General features: G+C 38.2%; 1 protein-coding gene and 1 long non-coding RNA gene across 6 annotated transcripts; one reads left to right on the top strand and one right to left on the bottom strand.

The window, feature by feature from the left end:
• Nucleotides 1-1,905: 1,905 nt before the first annotated feature.
• Nucleotides 1,906-11,535, bottom strand: LOC113685066 (allene oxide synthase-lipoxygenase protein). Of its 2 annotated transcripts, none has more exons than XM_027202530.2 (13): nucleotides 11,414-11,535; nucleotides 11,098-11,177; nucleotides 9,780-9,962; nucleotides 8,727-8,853; nucleotides 8,182-8,410; nucleotides 7,739-7,871; nucleotides 7,161-7,270; nucleotides 6,403-6,847; nucleotides 5,793-5,911; nucleotides 4,997-5,103; nucleotides 3,512-3,617; nucleotides 3,122-3,337; nucleotides 1,906-2,483 (listed from the first exon to the last, which is right to left on the bottom strand). In XM_027202530.2, the coding sequence occupies exons 2-13, from the start codon at nucleotides 11,153-11,155 to the stop codon at nucleotides 2,253-2,255; spliced, it is 2,064 nt and encodes a 687-aa protein (XP_027058331.2). In that variant the 5' UTR covers nucleotides 11,156-11,177; nucleotides 11,414-11,535; the 3' UTR covers nucleotides 1,906-2,252. The 2 variants fall into 2 exon arrangements, with proteins under 2 accessions (XP_027058331.2, XP_027058329.2); XM_027202528.2 differs by having other exon boundaries at nucleotides 8,182-8,413; nucleotides 11,414-11,528.
• A 2,773-nt stretch (nucleotides 11,536-14,308) lies between these two features.
• On the top strand, nucleotides 14,309-16,844 carry LOC113685053 (uncharacterized). Of its 4 annotated transcripts, none has more exons than XR_003447529.2 (4): nucleotides 14,309-14,503; nucleotides 15,653-15,732; nucleotides 15,891-15,935; nucleotides 16,335-16,844. It is a non-coding gene; the product is annotated as an uncharacterized LOC113685053 (long non-coding RNA). The 4 variants fall into 4 exon arrangements; XR_016183221.1 differs by having other exon boundaries at nucleotides 14,312-14,503; nucleotides 15,650-15,732; XR_016183223.1 differs by having other exon boundaries at nucleotides 14,312-14,503; nucleotides 16,457-16,593.
• The last annotated feature ends 313 nt before the right edge of the window (nucleotides 16,845-17,157 follow it).

The following is a 17,157-nucleotide window of genomic DNA, read 5'->3' as shown; positions in this document are numbered from 1 at the left end:
AGGATTATGCAAAGGTTCCTGAGTGGGTTTTATGAATAATATAAAAGAGGTAATGAATGAGCATTCGTAAAATAAGCTTCAATTTGCGATGTCAGGATTGTAGCCATAAGGTTGGATACAAGAATTCATTCTAGTTTGTGTGGTATAAAGCGACAAGAGTACCATGTTTACTCGAGTAAGCGCAGCGGCTCTTCTATAATTTTTGCGCCTCAAGTGAGGCGCGTGTTCGAGGAAGGTGCTCATTCAAAAATTGAACGTGACGAAGAAATATGTCCCCTTGATTTAAAGGATATTTTCTATCTTTACGTAAAATTTACAATGAAGAAATGTAAAATGGTTTCCGTGTTTACATAACCTGATGTAAACACGCGGGAGGTTGGGAGAACACGAGATAAGCGTAGGAAACCACGACGCGAAGCGGAGTGGTTTCCAGCTTATCGAGTGTTCTCCCAACCTCCCAAGTGTTTACATCAGGCTACGTAAACACGGAAACCATTTTACATTTCTTTCATAAAATAACTAATGAAAGAGGAACGAAAACCGTGTTTACATACACTCATGTAAAATGGTTTTATGGCCAATCAGAGCGCGCGTACTATTTGAATTATTTTATAATAAATAACAGAGGCGTCTTTTGATTATCACCATTCATCCCTTCTGGCACTTTTTAACTGCATTACCTGTGGTGTCTTAACTCAACTTCTGAACTTTTCTTGATCTGAGAGTACGAGGGTACGCCTCTTGTACGTCTGAATCGGTGCATATTTCAATCTCGTCCCCTCAGAATATCTAAATGTGAATGAATCATTGAATCTTGCGCACGACTTCTTCGAATAAGCGCCGCACCGAGGCTACGGCACTTATTCGAAGGCGGCGCCTTTTAACTTTTTTGCCCCGAATGCGGCACTTATTCGCGGAGGGTGGCGCTCATTCGAGTAGCACAGTATTACAACTTCCACTGAGTTTTGAGTTAGCCTATCACATTTTACCCTCACCAGGTCTCTCTGACATTTTGTAGGTTTCACTATAGACTCCTGGGAAGGAGACGCTCAGTGACAGCGACGTGTCCTCCTTTTAGCTGCACCAGCCTTCTGTCCTTTTCATTCAACATTTGGTAGAGTTAATGGGTGATGGCTGTTATGGCTAACGGTTAAAAGTTTGGCCAATTTACGGCTAACGGTTGCTATCATTCCATTGTTGTCACCATAAATTATTTTATGGTTAACTTTTTTTTACGACTATCGGTCCAAATTTGTCAATTTTTATTCCTAACGGCTATCTTTTTTGGCCATTTTACGATTAATGGTTAACTCCATTGAGACCCTGTTGATGGCTAATAAAATAGGGAACATTATTTGCGGTTTCCAGACAAATAGAGGTAAGCACGAAGCCTTTTCGCTTACGGTGTGCTTCCTTCCGATTGACTGAAAATGCGAAAATAAACGATGCATGGTTTGCAGACTGAACATTTTGTTCGATCCGTTTAATACTTTAGAGAAGCAATAGATTACAAAAAATAAAGATATCGACCGTCTTGGGTGGCGCTGTTTCCTCAGCGACAACATGACCAATAACTGTCCTTTTTTTATAGAGCTCATCGCCGGCTCTAAAAAATTACGAGCTGAAAACGAAGAAATAAACACTCTGATTTCGATCGTATAAGTGACTTTAAAATCCAAAAGGGGACTCAGCTCAGTTCCCCGCGGCCCTGGCCACTTTCTCCCTTTTCCTTTCCTCGGTCTCCATGATGGTATTTATAAGTTGATTCATCTTTCTTGGACAAGTCCCACGTCGATTATCCAAACAATTCATTGTAAAACAAACTTAGCGAAAAGAATTGTTTATTATTTCAAAAATTTGATGTTGTTCTCTGATAACTGGAAGCAAATGATCATCCTTACGCAATTTTAAGTATGAAAATGTGGACTACATTTTATTGTTGTATGTATTACTTAATTACAACAAAGCTATCATCCTACGCCTTTTTAATTTGCGTGAAAAGGTTCTTTATATAGTTTTCTTAATGTGGCATGCAATTGTTGTAAATACTACGTCCTAAATTGTGCTACTGCTCATTTCGCCTTGAATTATGAATGAAAGGACAGCTTGTGATACTGGCTTTTCCCTGGTTAATTTTACAACCAATTTAAGTGCACAAAAAAAAAAGGTCGTTTTTGTTTCATTTAATTAAAACTTCTGTTCTAGATTGAAAATTGTTCCCCATCGTCAGAAATGTACACCATCTGGACCAATTACGTGCTTGCACTGTTAGACACGTATTCTGGCAGGAGGTATGGATATGGCAGAAAACCTTCCTTTACTCGCTTATCGTTGGCTTTGGTTATCTCTTGGCCTACATTCTTGAGTTCGTCGTGAAACTTTGCAACTACTTCTCTGCCTTTGTTACCTTCAATCTTTGTTGAATAATCGAGTAACTGATCGAGGTGAATTCCTGCCAGGTTAGAACTTAGTTCGGCTATTTCCTGTCACGGTAGAAAAGGTTATGATAGGTAAGATGAGAAAAAAACTTATAAGCTGTCAAAAGGCGGGCTACTTTTATAACTGAAATCAAATTATACCCACCGTGCGTAAGAGGTTATATTTGTCTAAATGAAACTCAGGAAAGCGAGTTTTACGAGGTCGAGCGGGCCAATTTTGGGCCATTATTCTCTAATTTAACCTTTTAATTTGTCTCCTCTGCGGTTATGAACGAGTAATGATGTCATCACACTCTGTCCGATGACATGGGATAGACGAAATTGCGACTTTTAGCCACAATGTCGTCAATTCATCACTTTTTGAAATTGGTGGTCTCTTCATCGATAAGTACTTCTTGATGATCATTATTACCACAGATTGCCGTGCAGTGAGTCATAGGGAGCTTCAAAAAATCACTGCCACCTGTCCACATTGCGCACAAAGGTTTCGAAATGCTTATTGGAGGTAATGAAAAAATCGATGACCAGCTGGTAAATTAATGACGTTAGTAAAAGAGTGAGGCTTATCAGCTTTGGCGCATAATTAGCCAACAAATTGCTCTGAAAGCGAAACCTCTAAACTTTGCTCACCGAATTGGAGCCCGTAATAATGTTACAATTTTTTACCCAAAGTCGATTATTACCAGTGCTACAGCTTTGTTTCCAAACATCAAATTGCTGAATTCGGTATTGCCGTTACTATCTGCAAACAGTCTGTGCGGTGCATTTGGTACAAAGCCACCGTACTCCAGTATAGGGTAGGTACTTGCCGCGTGGCCGCCAGTGAACGCCCAAAAAAGGGTGGTTAACACTTTTCTTAGGGCAGCTTTGGTTTTGATGCTGGCTGGGAATTTCTTTACCTTCAAAGAAAAAAGTGATGGTAAAAGAAAATGTTCTACAGAACCAAATTGATGATAATTGAGAACTGATCGGAAAACCATAATAGTAGTTTGTAAGAAGAAATCCCTCTTTTCTAGGCTTGCTCAAAAATAAAGATCGCGTTTCTGCATAAAGTGCCACAGCATATTTGTTACCTTGCCAAGTCCTGCAAAATCACCATGTGTACCATCAGCTGACAACTCATTTGCAAACTCTTGAAGCTCGTTATCTGCTAACACCTGGTCGTCATCTTCGTACTGCCTACAAGATCCACACGAGAAACAGTGTGACGAGACAAAATGGAGCGATCAGGAAATTACTCTTTCTCCTTCATACATGATTTTTTCACCAGGCGAATTTACGGTACCTCGACATTGGAAAGTAGGGTATATGACTTTCTCATTGGTTCAGGGGGGAAAATCCTGTTTCGAGAGAATTGACGCCACTTTCTCCTTTCTAAATTAAAAGTTGTTCAATCAGACTCTGTTACGTCTCGTGTGAGCATTTAAAATAATTTTAGGTTGGCAGGTAATTTAGTGTTAACAACTGGGTTGAAAACGTAAATTAGCCACCGTAAAGGGTAAAAAAGCCGACGTTTCGAGCGTTAGCCCTTCGTCAGAGCGATTAGAGGAATTGTGGGTTGTGTGTGGATTTATATGTAGAAAGTGGAGCTACGCCATTGGTGGGAATATTGTGACGAGAAAACAGGAATAGATTAGTTGAATGAAAAGCGCTCGTTGATTCCGTGGGGATTAAGGGTGCCGATTTGGAATATAAATTTTTGTTCTAGTGTTTTACGGCTTTCCGAACTGCCTTGATGTAAGGAAAGGCCGCAAACTGCCATATGCTGTTTAGAATGATAAGGAAGATTAAAGTGTCTAGCGACTGGTTTGGATGCGTCCTTGTCATTTCTTTCCACATCGCGAAGGTGTTCTCGGAATCGGTCACCCAGTCGTCTTCCTGTTTCGCCGATGTATAACTTATTGCAATAAGTGCAAGTTATGAAGTAAATAACATTGGCGGAGGTACGCGTAAAGTGATCAATGATCTTAATGGATCTTTTGGGTCCCGATATTTTCTCTACGTTATGAATGAAAGGACAAGTTTTGCATCGTGAGGGAGCGCATTTAAAAGTTCCAGATTGGTCATTGGTTTGAAATGAACTCCTGACTTTCACTTACTGACTCACTCACTTCACTGACGGCACCCTTAATCCCCACGGAATCAACGAGCGCTTTTCATTCAACTAATCTATTCCTGTTTTCTCGTCACCATATTCCCACCAATGGCGTAGCTCCACTTTCTACATATAAATCCACACACAACCCACAATTCCTCTAATCGCTCTGACGAAGGGCTAACGCTCGAAACGTCAGCTTTTTTACCCTTTACGGTGGCTAATTTACGTTTTCAACTCAGTTGTTAACACTAAATTACCTGCTATACTCTCCCACCGACGCAGCACCACAGTTTCTTTCGAAACTTACCCCTTTATTCATTTGTAATTTTAGGTTGGTTTCCATCTTCGAGAGGTAGTGGTGCCTGCTTGAAAATCATACGCAATACAGGGAATGTCTTCTTGTGGAGCGTATTCCACCTAATTTACTTAAAAGTAAGGAAAGGAGTGCATATTCACTTACGCGTCAATGTAGGCGTCAACAAATTCACTAAGTTTTTGATACAAAATCTTTCCGTCATCTCTGTACGGATAATATGGAAGCTTCTCTACGTCATCGACTCCTCGTTTCTGTTAGAAGAAAAAAAGGAAGTCAATTTTAGATTTAGGAAAACTTGCAGGAAAAAGGTTTAACGGTTAACCTTTTTCATGACTAACGGTAAAAACATGACAGGTTATACGCCTATCGGCTAAATTTTTTGGTTGTTTCGTTGCGAAACGCTCTGACGAAGGGTTAACGCTCAAAACGTTAGCTTTGAAACTCCTTACGATGGCCAATTTACATTATCAACTTAGTTGATAAAACCAGATTATCTTGTAGCGCCCGAAACATCAGCTTAGAAATTCTAGACGGTGGTCAATTTACATTTTCAACTCAGCTAATATGACCAAACTATCTTTTTATACCCCCCCCCCCCCCCCCCCCGACGCAGCACCACAGTTTCTTTAGAAGCTTACCCACTTTTATCTATGTAAAGGTTGTTTATAGACAGCTCTACCGGCCGGAAGAAAGACATATTTTTGATACAAAACTGAGCTCTGTTAATAAAATTACTCAGCCTTAGACTTCATCATACTTTCAGATTTTATGGTGAACATTTGTTTCAAGGGTAGTCAGATTTAAGCTTGCAGCAGATCTCTACAATCCAAGTAATAAATTTTCGTTTTCTAGTCGAAATATACTTTGTCATGACCTTGCAAAACTTGGCAATATGCTCAAGAAAACGAATGCATATTTTAGTGGCATGCACCAAACTAACCTTGAGGTCTTCTAGTAAATCTAAGTCATCAAAAGTCATTCGTTCGTATTCTTTGTTTACAATTTCAAGAGCACTAGAATAGTCAACACTTAGAACCTTGTATATTGGACCACTTCTTCCTGTTGTAGGAAAAATGCATAGATACCGTCAGAAATAAAACTATCAAGCGTGCGAAAGGCTGATAGTGTAAAATGGATTATATCCATATCCCCCATATGTGACAGCCCCATGTTGGCACGGTAATCCTAATTATCAACGGTAGTTAGTGAATCAATCATCAATCCTTCAATATATAGATCATGAAATCGATGCATCACAGAATTTATAAATCAGTCAATCAATCAATCAATGAGCCAATTAGTGGATGAAAGAATGAATTAGTAAATAAATGGATATGAATTGAACTATGAACGAAAGACGACAACATTAAGACGATGTTTTTGAAGCTACAATATTTTGGGTTTTTGTTTAGGGGAAAATATGAAGTTGATTAAAATTTGAATGATGAAGAAAAATAATAATAATGCCGATAACACAATGAAGATTGAATATGGTTTTTACATCATTTCCAAAAGGTTCATGTTTGATTTTAATTGGGTAACACTCTTACCAAACAGTTTGATTTCAAACAGCTTATTGGTCTCCAAAGCAGCTCGACAGTGCTGTCGCACAACCTGATAGATAGGATGGTACTCTGAGAAGTATTTCTCAACCAAAGTACACGGCGCATCGAGATACAAATGAACCTTGAGTCGCTTCCTTATGAGATGCAAGGAATTGTAATCTGCTCTTTGTACAAATGACTTAGCTAAGAACCAGTCCTTTCCGTAAATTGGAGTGTAAACTTTCGCCTCTGGCTTCGAGTCCATTTGAATAGCCACGGGATTTAGGCGCTTTATTCCAAGCTCGTCTTTTGTGACGACGAAGAAAGCAATCGGTGAAGTCATTTGTAAAACAGTATGGTTGAATTTAACGTCACGTAAAAGTGCCTCGGGCATTTTAACTCCGTCTAGTTCTGAGTAAATGTTAACGTAAACATCACCATTGTCTATAGCCTATTGGAGATAAAAGAACACCCATCAATGGCACTATTCGGTAACTTGCTTGACTTGAAAGTTTACCAGAAACTCAGCTGGGTATCGCATGTACTGGAAACCAAAAAGAGCTTTGCTAAAAAACTGAACTTAGTCAGTTGGCCAGTGATGCAGTGAGTTTCATAGTTTGTTTGCAAATCAGTTAGTCAGCCTTCATTCGGCTATGGTGTCAGTCAGACAGTCGGTCAAACAGTCCTTCAGTCAGTCAGTCAATGGTTCAATTGGTCAGTTCATTTGATCAAGTACGGTTGTTTTGTACCTTCACATTTCTTACCTGCTCTAGAGAATCTTGGTTGTCAAGAGCTGCTTTTAACATCGACTCCCAGTCAAAATCTTTATTCAGTTTCTCTTCAAAAAGAGACTTCCATTCGACGCCGTTACCCCCTGATGATGAGAAAACAATTGGAAAGAATTTTCATTAACGTTTAGATGTGCTCATGTCCACTAGTAAAGTCGCATGAGCATGAAAAGCCTAATATTATTTAAAAGCCCATGTTATTTTCATATCATTGTGAGTTTTCACTCCCCGGGGCATGTTCCTGTGTGGATCCAGGATGGAAGGGCTAAAGCTTATGGAAGGTACCTCCAATAATGGTGAAACACTAATTTAGATTTGGTTTATCGATGCGGACAGCCTTACATGTAATAGCTAATTTGGAAGTTTCACAATTGTAAATTAAAAGAAGGTAAATCGAAGGGACTTCCGGTCGAAGGAAGTTGATAAATTTAGCAACGTTTGTTTGTTTGTTTGTTTATCTCTCAGGCCAGCATAACTGCAGCACGATGTCTCAGTCATCGCAAGCATGTTTAGCCGAAGAAATATCATAAACCAGTGAAGGTGAAGTAACTTACCTTTTTCATTTGTTACTCGCCAAAGTTGAAATGGATTAGCGCCTGCAACCCGCTGATCTGCAAAGCAGCGATCTTTAAAGAAATTTTCTTCAATAGCCGGCACAAGTTTCAAAGAGCTCATAGCACTTCGTTTCTACACAGGACATGAAACGAAAGCCATAATGATTAAACTAGAAAGTGAAATGAATTAAAGATTATTCCTGTGTTATCTTGCCTTCTATAAGGAGATATCACTACAAGAGTTGAGCCATATTAAGATTCATTGATTGTCGAATTATGTCACTGGAGTTCTTCTTGTTTTCTCTTTTGTTTCTCGCTGCATTTGTCGTAATACTTGTCTGTCTTATTTTGCGATCAAAGTGGGCAATATTTTAGCCCTCTAAGGAAGGCAAGCATGGCATAAATCTGGATCAGCAACCCGCCTAAGTATTACAATGTCTTACCCTGTGTTCTTTGTAGAACGTCAGAAATACGATGGCAAAATCAATAAGCGTCGGCGTTTGGTGAAATCGAGGATCTTTTAACGTAAAGTGCGACTCCAGATCTCTATTGACATCTGCGTTATCGGTCATCTTCATGTACCATTCAATTGTGAAAGGATCCGTAGACGCGCTTTGTACAAAGCTCGCTGCTCCTTTCTTGGAAAGAGTAGGTACCAACAGGTGCTCTGATCTGCTTAAGGAATTTAACATCTAATTACAAAATAATTCTAACACTGCTTGGAATAATGAAGAATCATTCTTCCATTTTCAGCCAAATGATAAGGTTGGTTCAAATAAAATTTATTCGTAGATGAATGAGGAAAAAATAAACTTAAATTTCGCTCCCTTAGCAAAGCGTGCAAGAGAGTAGGCGTCTTAAATTAATTCACAACAACTCATTTGGAACTAGGTTAATGAGGAAATTTCTTTAACCTCCAACGCTTTGGGCCACGGTTAGGGATTAAAGTCAGAATAGGAGTGTTGCTCCCATTCTCTTGATGACTTACTTGGAATAGTCACTGTCTTTATCCGAGGTCAATCTAATCAAAGTTTTCTTGATTTGTCGGCTGAGTTCTCGTTTCACGACACAATGAGGAGACGAAAATTGTGGCAGAGATATTCGGCATTGTAGCTCTGTCGATTATGGAAAGAAAAATAGCAGTTAATTTGAAAGCAACGTCATTTTGATTCATTTTATAATTATTTATTTTAAGGGCTTGTACCTCTAAATCTCTCATCCACCTATCAACCTAAATTCAGTTGATAATGTAAATTGGCCACCTTTAGGCGTTAGTCCTTGTCAGAGCGAAGGGCACTCACTCACTCGCTTGAAATTCTTAACAGTGGCCAATTTACGTTATCAACTCAGTTGATAATACCAAATTACCTCGTTATACTCTCCTACTGAAGCAACACCACAGTTTCTTTGGAAACTTACCCCCTTTATTCAGTTTGTATAGGACGTTTGTCTCGTGTGAACGCAGTATAACCCTTTCACTCCCAAGATCTCACATTACTAATTATCCTTACTGTCTGCCATACGATTTGCACGACATAAGCTCAGAGAAATAGGTATCGGTTCAACTAATAATCTCTTAATTGATATTTTTCTTGATTCTCATTAATTGCCTGCTTGATATCGTTTTGATGTAATGCGGAGAAATTCTGTCTTGGTCTGTCGTGGGAGTTAAGGGATATTTACCTGGCTCACGATTAAATTCTATTTAGCTCAGTGGTATGTGTTCTGCGGCATTTGTCATAACCTACGTGTCTTGTAATAATGGTTGCGGCATTTTATAATAACTTGCGCATTATGTAATAGGTACTGCAGCATTTTGTAATAAAGGCGACCTACGCATTTTGTAATGTTGCAGGATTTTGTAATGCCGCCGCAGTTTGTCGGTCTAAAGAATTTTTAACAACCCCTTGACGTTAATTGTAATAATATCAACTTTGTCACAAAAACATACAAGCAAGTTAGGAAAAATGGTATGACTAGCATAATATAAACAGTGAAACGAATGTGTGAATTTATGCTGCCATGTGTTTGTTAAACTTACCGTTGCATGTTATCCCACCAAAATCTTCTTCACATTCACATTTGTATCCATCAATAAGATCGTAGTTAACAACACAGGTGCCTCCGTTTTGGCACGGGTTTGGCTCACACTTGTCATCGTTAGTTTTTGTCTCAGGCGAGTCTTTTTCGCCGCTTCCCGGAAATTCCCCACTAAAGCTGTCATCTTGCAATAAAGATAAAGGGCTTGCTTTGAACAACTAAAAGTCACTGGAAGATACTAGTTCACATGTTGCGAACCAAACAATCATTACTGCTGATGTTTGCGGTACCAATTAATACTCCTGGATGAATGGAGGCACTATCAGGGTAAAGCACATTTCCTTAGAGCACAGAACAATGACCGAGCCAATGGTCAAACCAACACCGCTCTACCTTAAGTCCATCGTGGTGATCTCTAAACCATCTCTTCTCCCACCAGGTAACTAACAACTCAAATTTTTTCAGGAAATGTTTGCCCGTATAAACTAAACTCGACTATAAAGCGCTTACAAATGATAAAAAAGATATAGGGAGACAAATGTTTCAAGTAAAAGAACTTCTCGACGACATTCCTGAATTCAGGACTCCAGCAGATGGATCTAAGCAACAGCTCCTTACTCCGATCTCCGCTTCACGAGTGCGGACGTCATAGCAGAGTGGAAGGTCGATTTTGTTGTATTTACCTCGATCTGATTTTATGTTGTGTCTGCATGGTTATGTTTTCGAGGCGGAACAAATGCACGCATTACTTTTAAAGAATTGGAAGGTACTTTGTATGTAACTCCGGTCTTTGGCCACCCAATAGTTTTGTTCTGTGGATCATAGTATTTTCTCAAGCAGCTCCAAATGGGCTTAATTACCTCTTACATATTTTCTCTGCCCGTAGTTATAAGATCAGGGGAGTACTTGTACGTCTTCTTCAATTGTACTATAAATTTCTCCGACAAATGGTTCGTTCAACAAAAACTATCTAAACATATTACCAACAAGAAATTATTAACGTCCTCACTTTGCCATTGAATGAATGCTTATCAACTCGTTGCTAAGTGAGTCTGAAGTTTACTCTAAATGGATGTAAGATGGTTAGAGATAAGGCTTTCAGCCACACAAATCTCATTTCAGGACCTAAACTGCAAGAAAATATTCATGGTGTTTTAAATAATATAACTTTCTATCAATCATGAATATGAGGTTACATTCTGGAAGATTTATCTACAGAGGGAATAAACAACTTGGACAAAGCTTAGTAATTACAAAACGATATAGCTTTGACAAAAATAATACTTTTCTTGTCTGAGTTTCCCGTGGTGTAAACCCACCTGCCTTGATGCTATGACAGAGAACAATGACAACCACAAGAACAACCGGTGCCTTCATGACCAAACCACACGTCCGAGATCTACAAAAATGCCGGATTATAACACACATTCTTAAACAAATAACATCGTCTATAAAAAGATAGATTTATACAAATCCACACCTGACAAAGTCGGCTTTGGTTAGATAGAATATTAACAGTTCATTGTCTGAAAATCTTATTAGAATCGCTTCATGGCACTTTACCGTCGACATTTTCTATATCTACAGCCTTGTAATCACTTAATGTTACACCCTGAAGGGAAGACAGCGACGAACCTTTAACTCAAGCAAAAAAAATGTATTTCCCTGTGAATAAATGTCTCGGCAAAGTCGCGGTGGTATTGTAACTGATCGGCCCTATGCTCTTGACAAACGGAAGTGATGTCTAACTTGTTAATGTTTTATTAACTTCGTCAACTGTGCTTAGGTATTTGACTGATTCTGAACAATGGATCACCATGTATCTTATGATGTTTTTCAATTAAATCAAAGAGCCGTGGAAATAATAATATCAATTTGAATGTATCTTGAATTCTCCTTCAAAACGGCTTCATCGATTCAAGTTTAGCAAATTTAGTGAACTTGGGGCTGGCAGACTAGTAATTGCTTTGGTCTCCTTTTTTTTTGAAGATTTACTCCCACGATAACAGTTGGAAAAATTTTAATCTGTTGTAAAGAGTGCTTAAAAATAAAGGTTAGAAAGAAGGTAAACGCTGCTAAAGATGATAATTAGAAAATTATTGAATAAAAAATGTGTACAACGAATGTTTGTCACCTCAAAAGTTTTAGCCAACATTGACAACATCGAGCCCAATGTGGAAAGTTTATGTTTTAAAAACTAAGCGGCAAGCCAAGTGCATCGTGAATGCACCTGTCAAAATATCCGTTACGTCATGTGACCTGTTTCATCCAGTAACAGACGCACCCTTAAAAGGAGTTGATTAAAAGTCATTACGAAGAAGCTTTCTTAGAAAAAGCAATGATTTGATATGACCTACATTCTTTTTTCTCCATTTTGGGGCTGAAAATGTTTGTCTTATCCATTTATATATTGAATAGCCGATTCCTGAAATTCATGAAAAAAGGGAAAAAGAGCCTTGATTATGTCATCCTGTAAATTTCAGATCAATCACTCTACAGCTCCCTTTGAAACAAAAATTAATGTCAATGAAACAGTGAATTGATTCTCTGACACGTTCCCTGGGATATGAAAAGATTTTGCTGATAGCACTCAGCGTGACAAAAAGGATTACCAGTAGCCCTGATGTCTCTACTACCCTGAGCAGCGGAAAAGAAACTTGAAGATCACGAAGTGCACAGATGCCTGCTAAACAAACAAGTGTTTAACACATCCCTACAAAAGTAGGTTCCTTTCTGTGAGCTCTGCAAAGAAAAGAGCAGTGCGCAGAGCAGGGGAAGACACCATCGTTAACTTCTGGAGTCGAATCAAAGCAAAGCAAATTTTGCAATCAAATGGCAGCAAGGACCGCTAATATTATTGAATTTACTTTTTAGCAAAAAATGTAGGCATGATGTGATTTCTCACTATTAAATTGCTCTCATCCACTAGAAGATAAAGAAGATAGACAAAGAAATTCGAAACATGTTTCCCGATGTTGAAACACACAATTAATGTATAAGATCGTAGACGAGTAAGAATGGCGAGGAAACAAAAAATATTTCTGAAAATCATCCCTTTTCCATGTTGCTTAACTGCTAGTAACAAGTTGTTCTGTGCGTCTGTTTTTTTTTAATTTCAATTTAGATTTCAAAGAAATCAATTTTCATGTGGTTCTTACGTGCCACCACGTATGATAAGACGCATTTTTTTGTCAAGATTACCCTGCTAACAATCAGAATTGCCTTGATTAGAAGAATGATCCCATTCCTGAAAGGCAAACAATTTCATATCGACATTTCTTCTCTAAATACAGCAACCTGGAATGTAATCGGCAATTTGAAATCGACTCTTTATGACGATATAAAAAGAAAAAAGAAAAATAGATTTTTGTGAAATTGTCAATCAGTTATTGAGGATAAAAATTCCCCATCAATGAATGTTGTTCGCCGCTCTCAAATTCTAAGAACTGGCAAGAATTTGAGAATTTCAATGGTAAGCGGTAAAGCGCGTCTAAAATGATAAGCGGGGGGGGGGGGGGGGGGGGTGATGCATTTCAAAACAAGCCACAATGGACGTGATCTATCATACAAGTTCATATCAATCTGTTGTATGTTCAAACTATGGTCACAGTTGCAATCATGAACCGACATACACTCACCCAGCATGAAAAGCATTGATAATTATTGCTGTGGGAGCTAGGAGCTCCGGTCAAAAGCAAAGCTGATTACTTTGTGAACTGGTTGAAAATCAAATATTTTTAACAATTTCTGGGAGAGTCGAAGGATTAATTTCTACCAATCAACCCATGGACAATAGCGGCTGAAGCCTGAGCCTGATATGTAAGGGGGGTAGGGCTGGGGTTGCATGGCACTTTTATGATGACTCAGTTTTCTAGACATTGGCTTAAAAAAATTGTCTTTTAAAACCTTCTAGAAAGTAGTGGAATCAGGTTTTTTTGTACCTCTTCCGTGCAGCTAGAATACTGTTCACTAAACTCCAATGCTTTTTTGAACTGAAATTTAACTTCAAAAACAACACTACTTCTTTAGTGACCAAAGTAACGCTAATAAAAATATTTTATTAATTCCTCCCCAAGAAAAGTTGTCTACAAATAAAAGATTTCCTTTACAGTTTCTATCCCTCTTTGCCTTGCAAAAATTAGTTTGCGTTCATACACCATACATTTTCTCGGTACCTCACACGCTCTGTAGTTGTGTTTACATTTTTAGATAAACTTTTTAGTGTTCACTGAGCCAAAGATGGCTTTTATCTTAGATCGTGAAAACCAACAGACCCTTGAATCAGTGAACAATCTCATCAGAATACGTAAGCCCTGTTTCATGTCATAATTCTTGGCACACGGATTGAAAATCTTTTCGTAAAGTTTACTTTTTTTCTTCCATGGGATTAATTGAGTGATTTTCTTGGAAAATAATTTAGTCAAGGTTGCTCAAGAAGCGAGCCGATGAGTTTGAATTTAATTGTGGTAAACCTTCAGTGATGATGTCATATGTTGTTAAACTCAGTGCAGGTTACCAGTCACAGGTAATCTGGGTCACCCAATTGCGTACCAATACACCTTGTTGTTTGCTCAAGAATTCCTGCTCCAGCCAAACACATATTGGTTTTTGGATTTTACTCTGGCAACGTTAACTTTCTGGGCAGTATGGACTTCTTAAAGCTATTTTGGATTGCATTTTCGTATTTTATGGCATTTCATGTGGTTACGTCGTTTCCAGTTCAAGGTTTGTGATGGTGTCTATGTAATTTCAGCGGATATGACGCCTTTTGAATCTGGTTTTTCGAAGATGGGCGCCATCGGGTCACAACGAAAACGAATTTGTTGAACCGAAGCGCAAAAGTCAGATTTGGTTCATTGCAGAAATAACGCTATAACTCAGACGGTTTACTCTTTGACTCTCAAGAATAGACAGACTGCAATCGTTAGACTTTACTTTCCTTTCGAGACAGAATCACTGAAATTAGTTTAACCAAAATAGTATGAGGGCCGACATAAACTCAACGCTGATTGTGGCGGGAACGAAGCCAGTTGTTAACGGCTTAACATGACGTTAATACTCCTTAAGCTGCATCAGCGCCGATTTTTCCATCAAAATAAGGACTAATTTTCGGTTTTAAATGGAATGTAGGTTTGACTAGATCATTTTTCTAACAAACTGCTCCTACACATCATGTGAATTTATTTTGTTTTCTTGATCTCATATTGCAGCAGGGCTTTCCCTGTGACCTAATTTTTAACGGCTTCAGCACATTTTCCTGTTTTATCGAAATATTCAGCAGTCGAATACCATTTACTCTGACGACATTCTTTCACGTCACGTTTTTGGTAGTCATAAAACAAAATGTACGCAAAGATCAGCGTTGCGTGCTAATTTTTTTAAAATGTCTTAGGCAATCTTATCATGATAGATTAGCTTAATAGCCTGGCTTAATCTGTTCTGAGCATGAGCCTTAATTCCCTATTCACGAAAACCGTGGAGTTGTCAGAGAAATCCGGCACATTCCTTCTGCGATGAAAACGCTTGACTCCACAATGCAGCCCAAATTGAATCCTCGATCAGGCGTTACATCAAGGTTAAGTTTTATTTATAGCTCTTATTGCAAGGGTACACTTCATGTTCACGGTTTTATCAGCTTTTTACAGCGATTCAATCAACGAGGTTCAGCGGACTATCCAAACGTGGATGCCAGAAATGAGTATCAGATCATGCCTTCGTTTTTCTTTTGTTATAAAACAAAGTTTGCAATTGTCATGAGTGTTTTAAACATGAAAGATCACTCCAACGGTTTTTCCGTCAACTAGCTTCCATCCCGAAAAGCAAATTCCTACATGTTTCTATCGTTGCTCACTGATGTGCGCTTTTTCTCAGTAGATGTTGGTGGAGCATTTCCCCTTATCCGATCCCAGGCTAAACCTAACCCGGAACTCTGGGCAGCAGTGCAAAAATTAATGGTACGTTAAGTAAATAAAACAAGATAAATATATAGGGTTAAAATGCCTAGCCGATGTTCAATTTTAATGTACCTTTTAATCCATGAATTACCCAGTGAAGCTAATCAACACAACTCTCCTTATCTAGTTCCTAAAAATATATTTTTGTTTTTTGACAGATTAAAGCGAACAATTCCCATCGATAGATCTTTTATTTCGCAAAGGTAAACAACAAGTTCTTTATTCATTTTAAAAATACCCGGTAATTCTTATCAAATTGGTGAAAATGAAGCATAAAAAGTTCTCCTGTTTTTTAAAAAAATGTACCTTTAGCAGTGAACTTATCAAATATATGTTCACATAAGGAGATAGCGATGTCGTTACAGTAGCAAATTTTATCAACTTAGCGTTGTCACTTTTTTGTACAGTGCATCTTCACTTTAATAACCTTACTGAGGGTAAGTGTATTTCATCAACACAATAGCAAACTATATTTTTATCACTTCTGTTATTATCATCATCGCTATCATTACCATTGTCACGGTCATTACCATTATTATCTTTATCATGAGTTATCATTAATCCTGCTCCACTGAGGGTATTTTTGGTCCCTTTGACAACAGATAACAATCAGGACACCATAAAAGCAAGTAAAGTTTTCCCATTGAAATTGAGGAGCCATGGTTACCTAAAATGTGATTTAGGGGACCAATTAACCAAAAGCACAGCGATTCTTCAATTGCAGAAGGAGGAGGCAATGGCAAAAAGTTTGAAGGAAGTTGTAAAGTTCAAACAGTTTCAGACAGGAATGCCCAAGAAAGTCCAGCTCAGAGAGAAATATAGTTATGAAAGTTGCAAAAGAAATTAACGTTTCCTTAAGTGACGAGCAGCGATGGAATGTAAAAAAAAAATGCAGTACTGCAGTACATACCGCAGTACATAAAATATGTGGCACCAAGGGGTTGAAATACCCTCTACAAAATTAGCTGTGTTTCTGAGAAACGAACAACAAAACGAGTTTGATTCAAAATAGGAAATAGCTCGAAAGAAAAGTATAAAGGAAATGTATAAGTAGACAATGGTTAAAAGTATACAATGTTCTTCTCTACTGAATTAAACGCCGATGTCATTTAGCGGAGAATCAAGTGTTGCCTGTAAAATTTAAGGTAATTTAGTGTTATCAACTGAGTTGAAAAGGTAAATTAACGCTCGAAACGTCAGCCTTTAAACTTTTTTACGGTGGCCAATTTACGTTTTCAACTCAGTTGATAACCGTAAATTACTCTGTTATACTCTCCCACCGACGTAGCACCACAATTTCATCAGAAACTTACTCTTTTATCCCATAAAATTTAGTTCAGTAACCCACATCTCCTAATTACCGAGGTAATTAGGAAATCGAAACACTTTCTGCTAAGTTTCTGCAAACCGTATGAGGAAGGTTAA

The sequence above is a fragment of the Pocillopora damicornis genome, chromosome 2, assembly GCF_964200805.1.
Source record: "Pocillopora damicornis chromosome 2, jaPocDami1.2, whole genome shotgun sequence".
Taxonomy (NCBI): Eukaryota; Metazoa; Cnidaria; class Anthozoa; order Scleractinia; family Pocilloporidae; genus Pocillopora; species Pocillopora damicornis.
The sequence above is the reverse complement of the archived record's forward strand: the minus strand, read 5'-3'. Positions and strand labels throughout refer to the sequence as shown.

Excerpts from the sequence above, each read along its gene's own strand:
- LOC113685066 (XM_027202528.2), bottom strand. The coding sequence starts at position 11,155 with ATGAAGGCACCGGTTGTTCTTGTGGTTGTCATTGTTCTCTGTCATAGC. Across the intron at positions 7,872-8,181 it reads CGTTCTACAAAGAACACAGG|AAACGAAGTGCTATGAGCTC; the intron begins GTAAGACATTGT and ends TGTCCTGTGTAG. Across the intron at positions 6,848-7,160 it reads ACCAAGATTCTCTAGAGCAG|GCTATAGACAATGGTGATGT; the intron begins GTAAGAAATGTG and ends TATCTCCAATAG.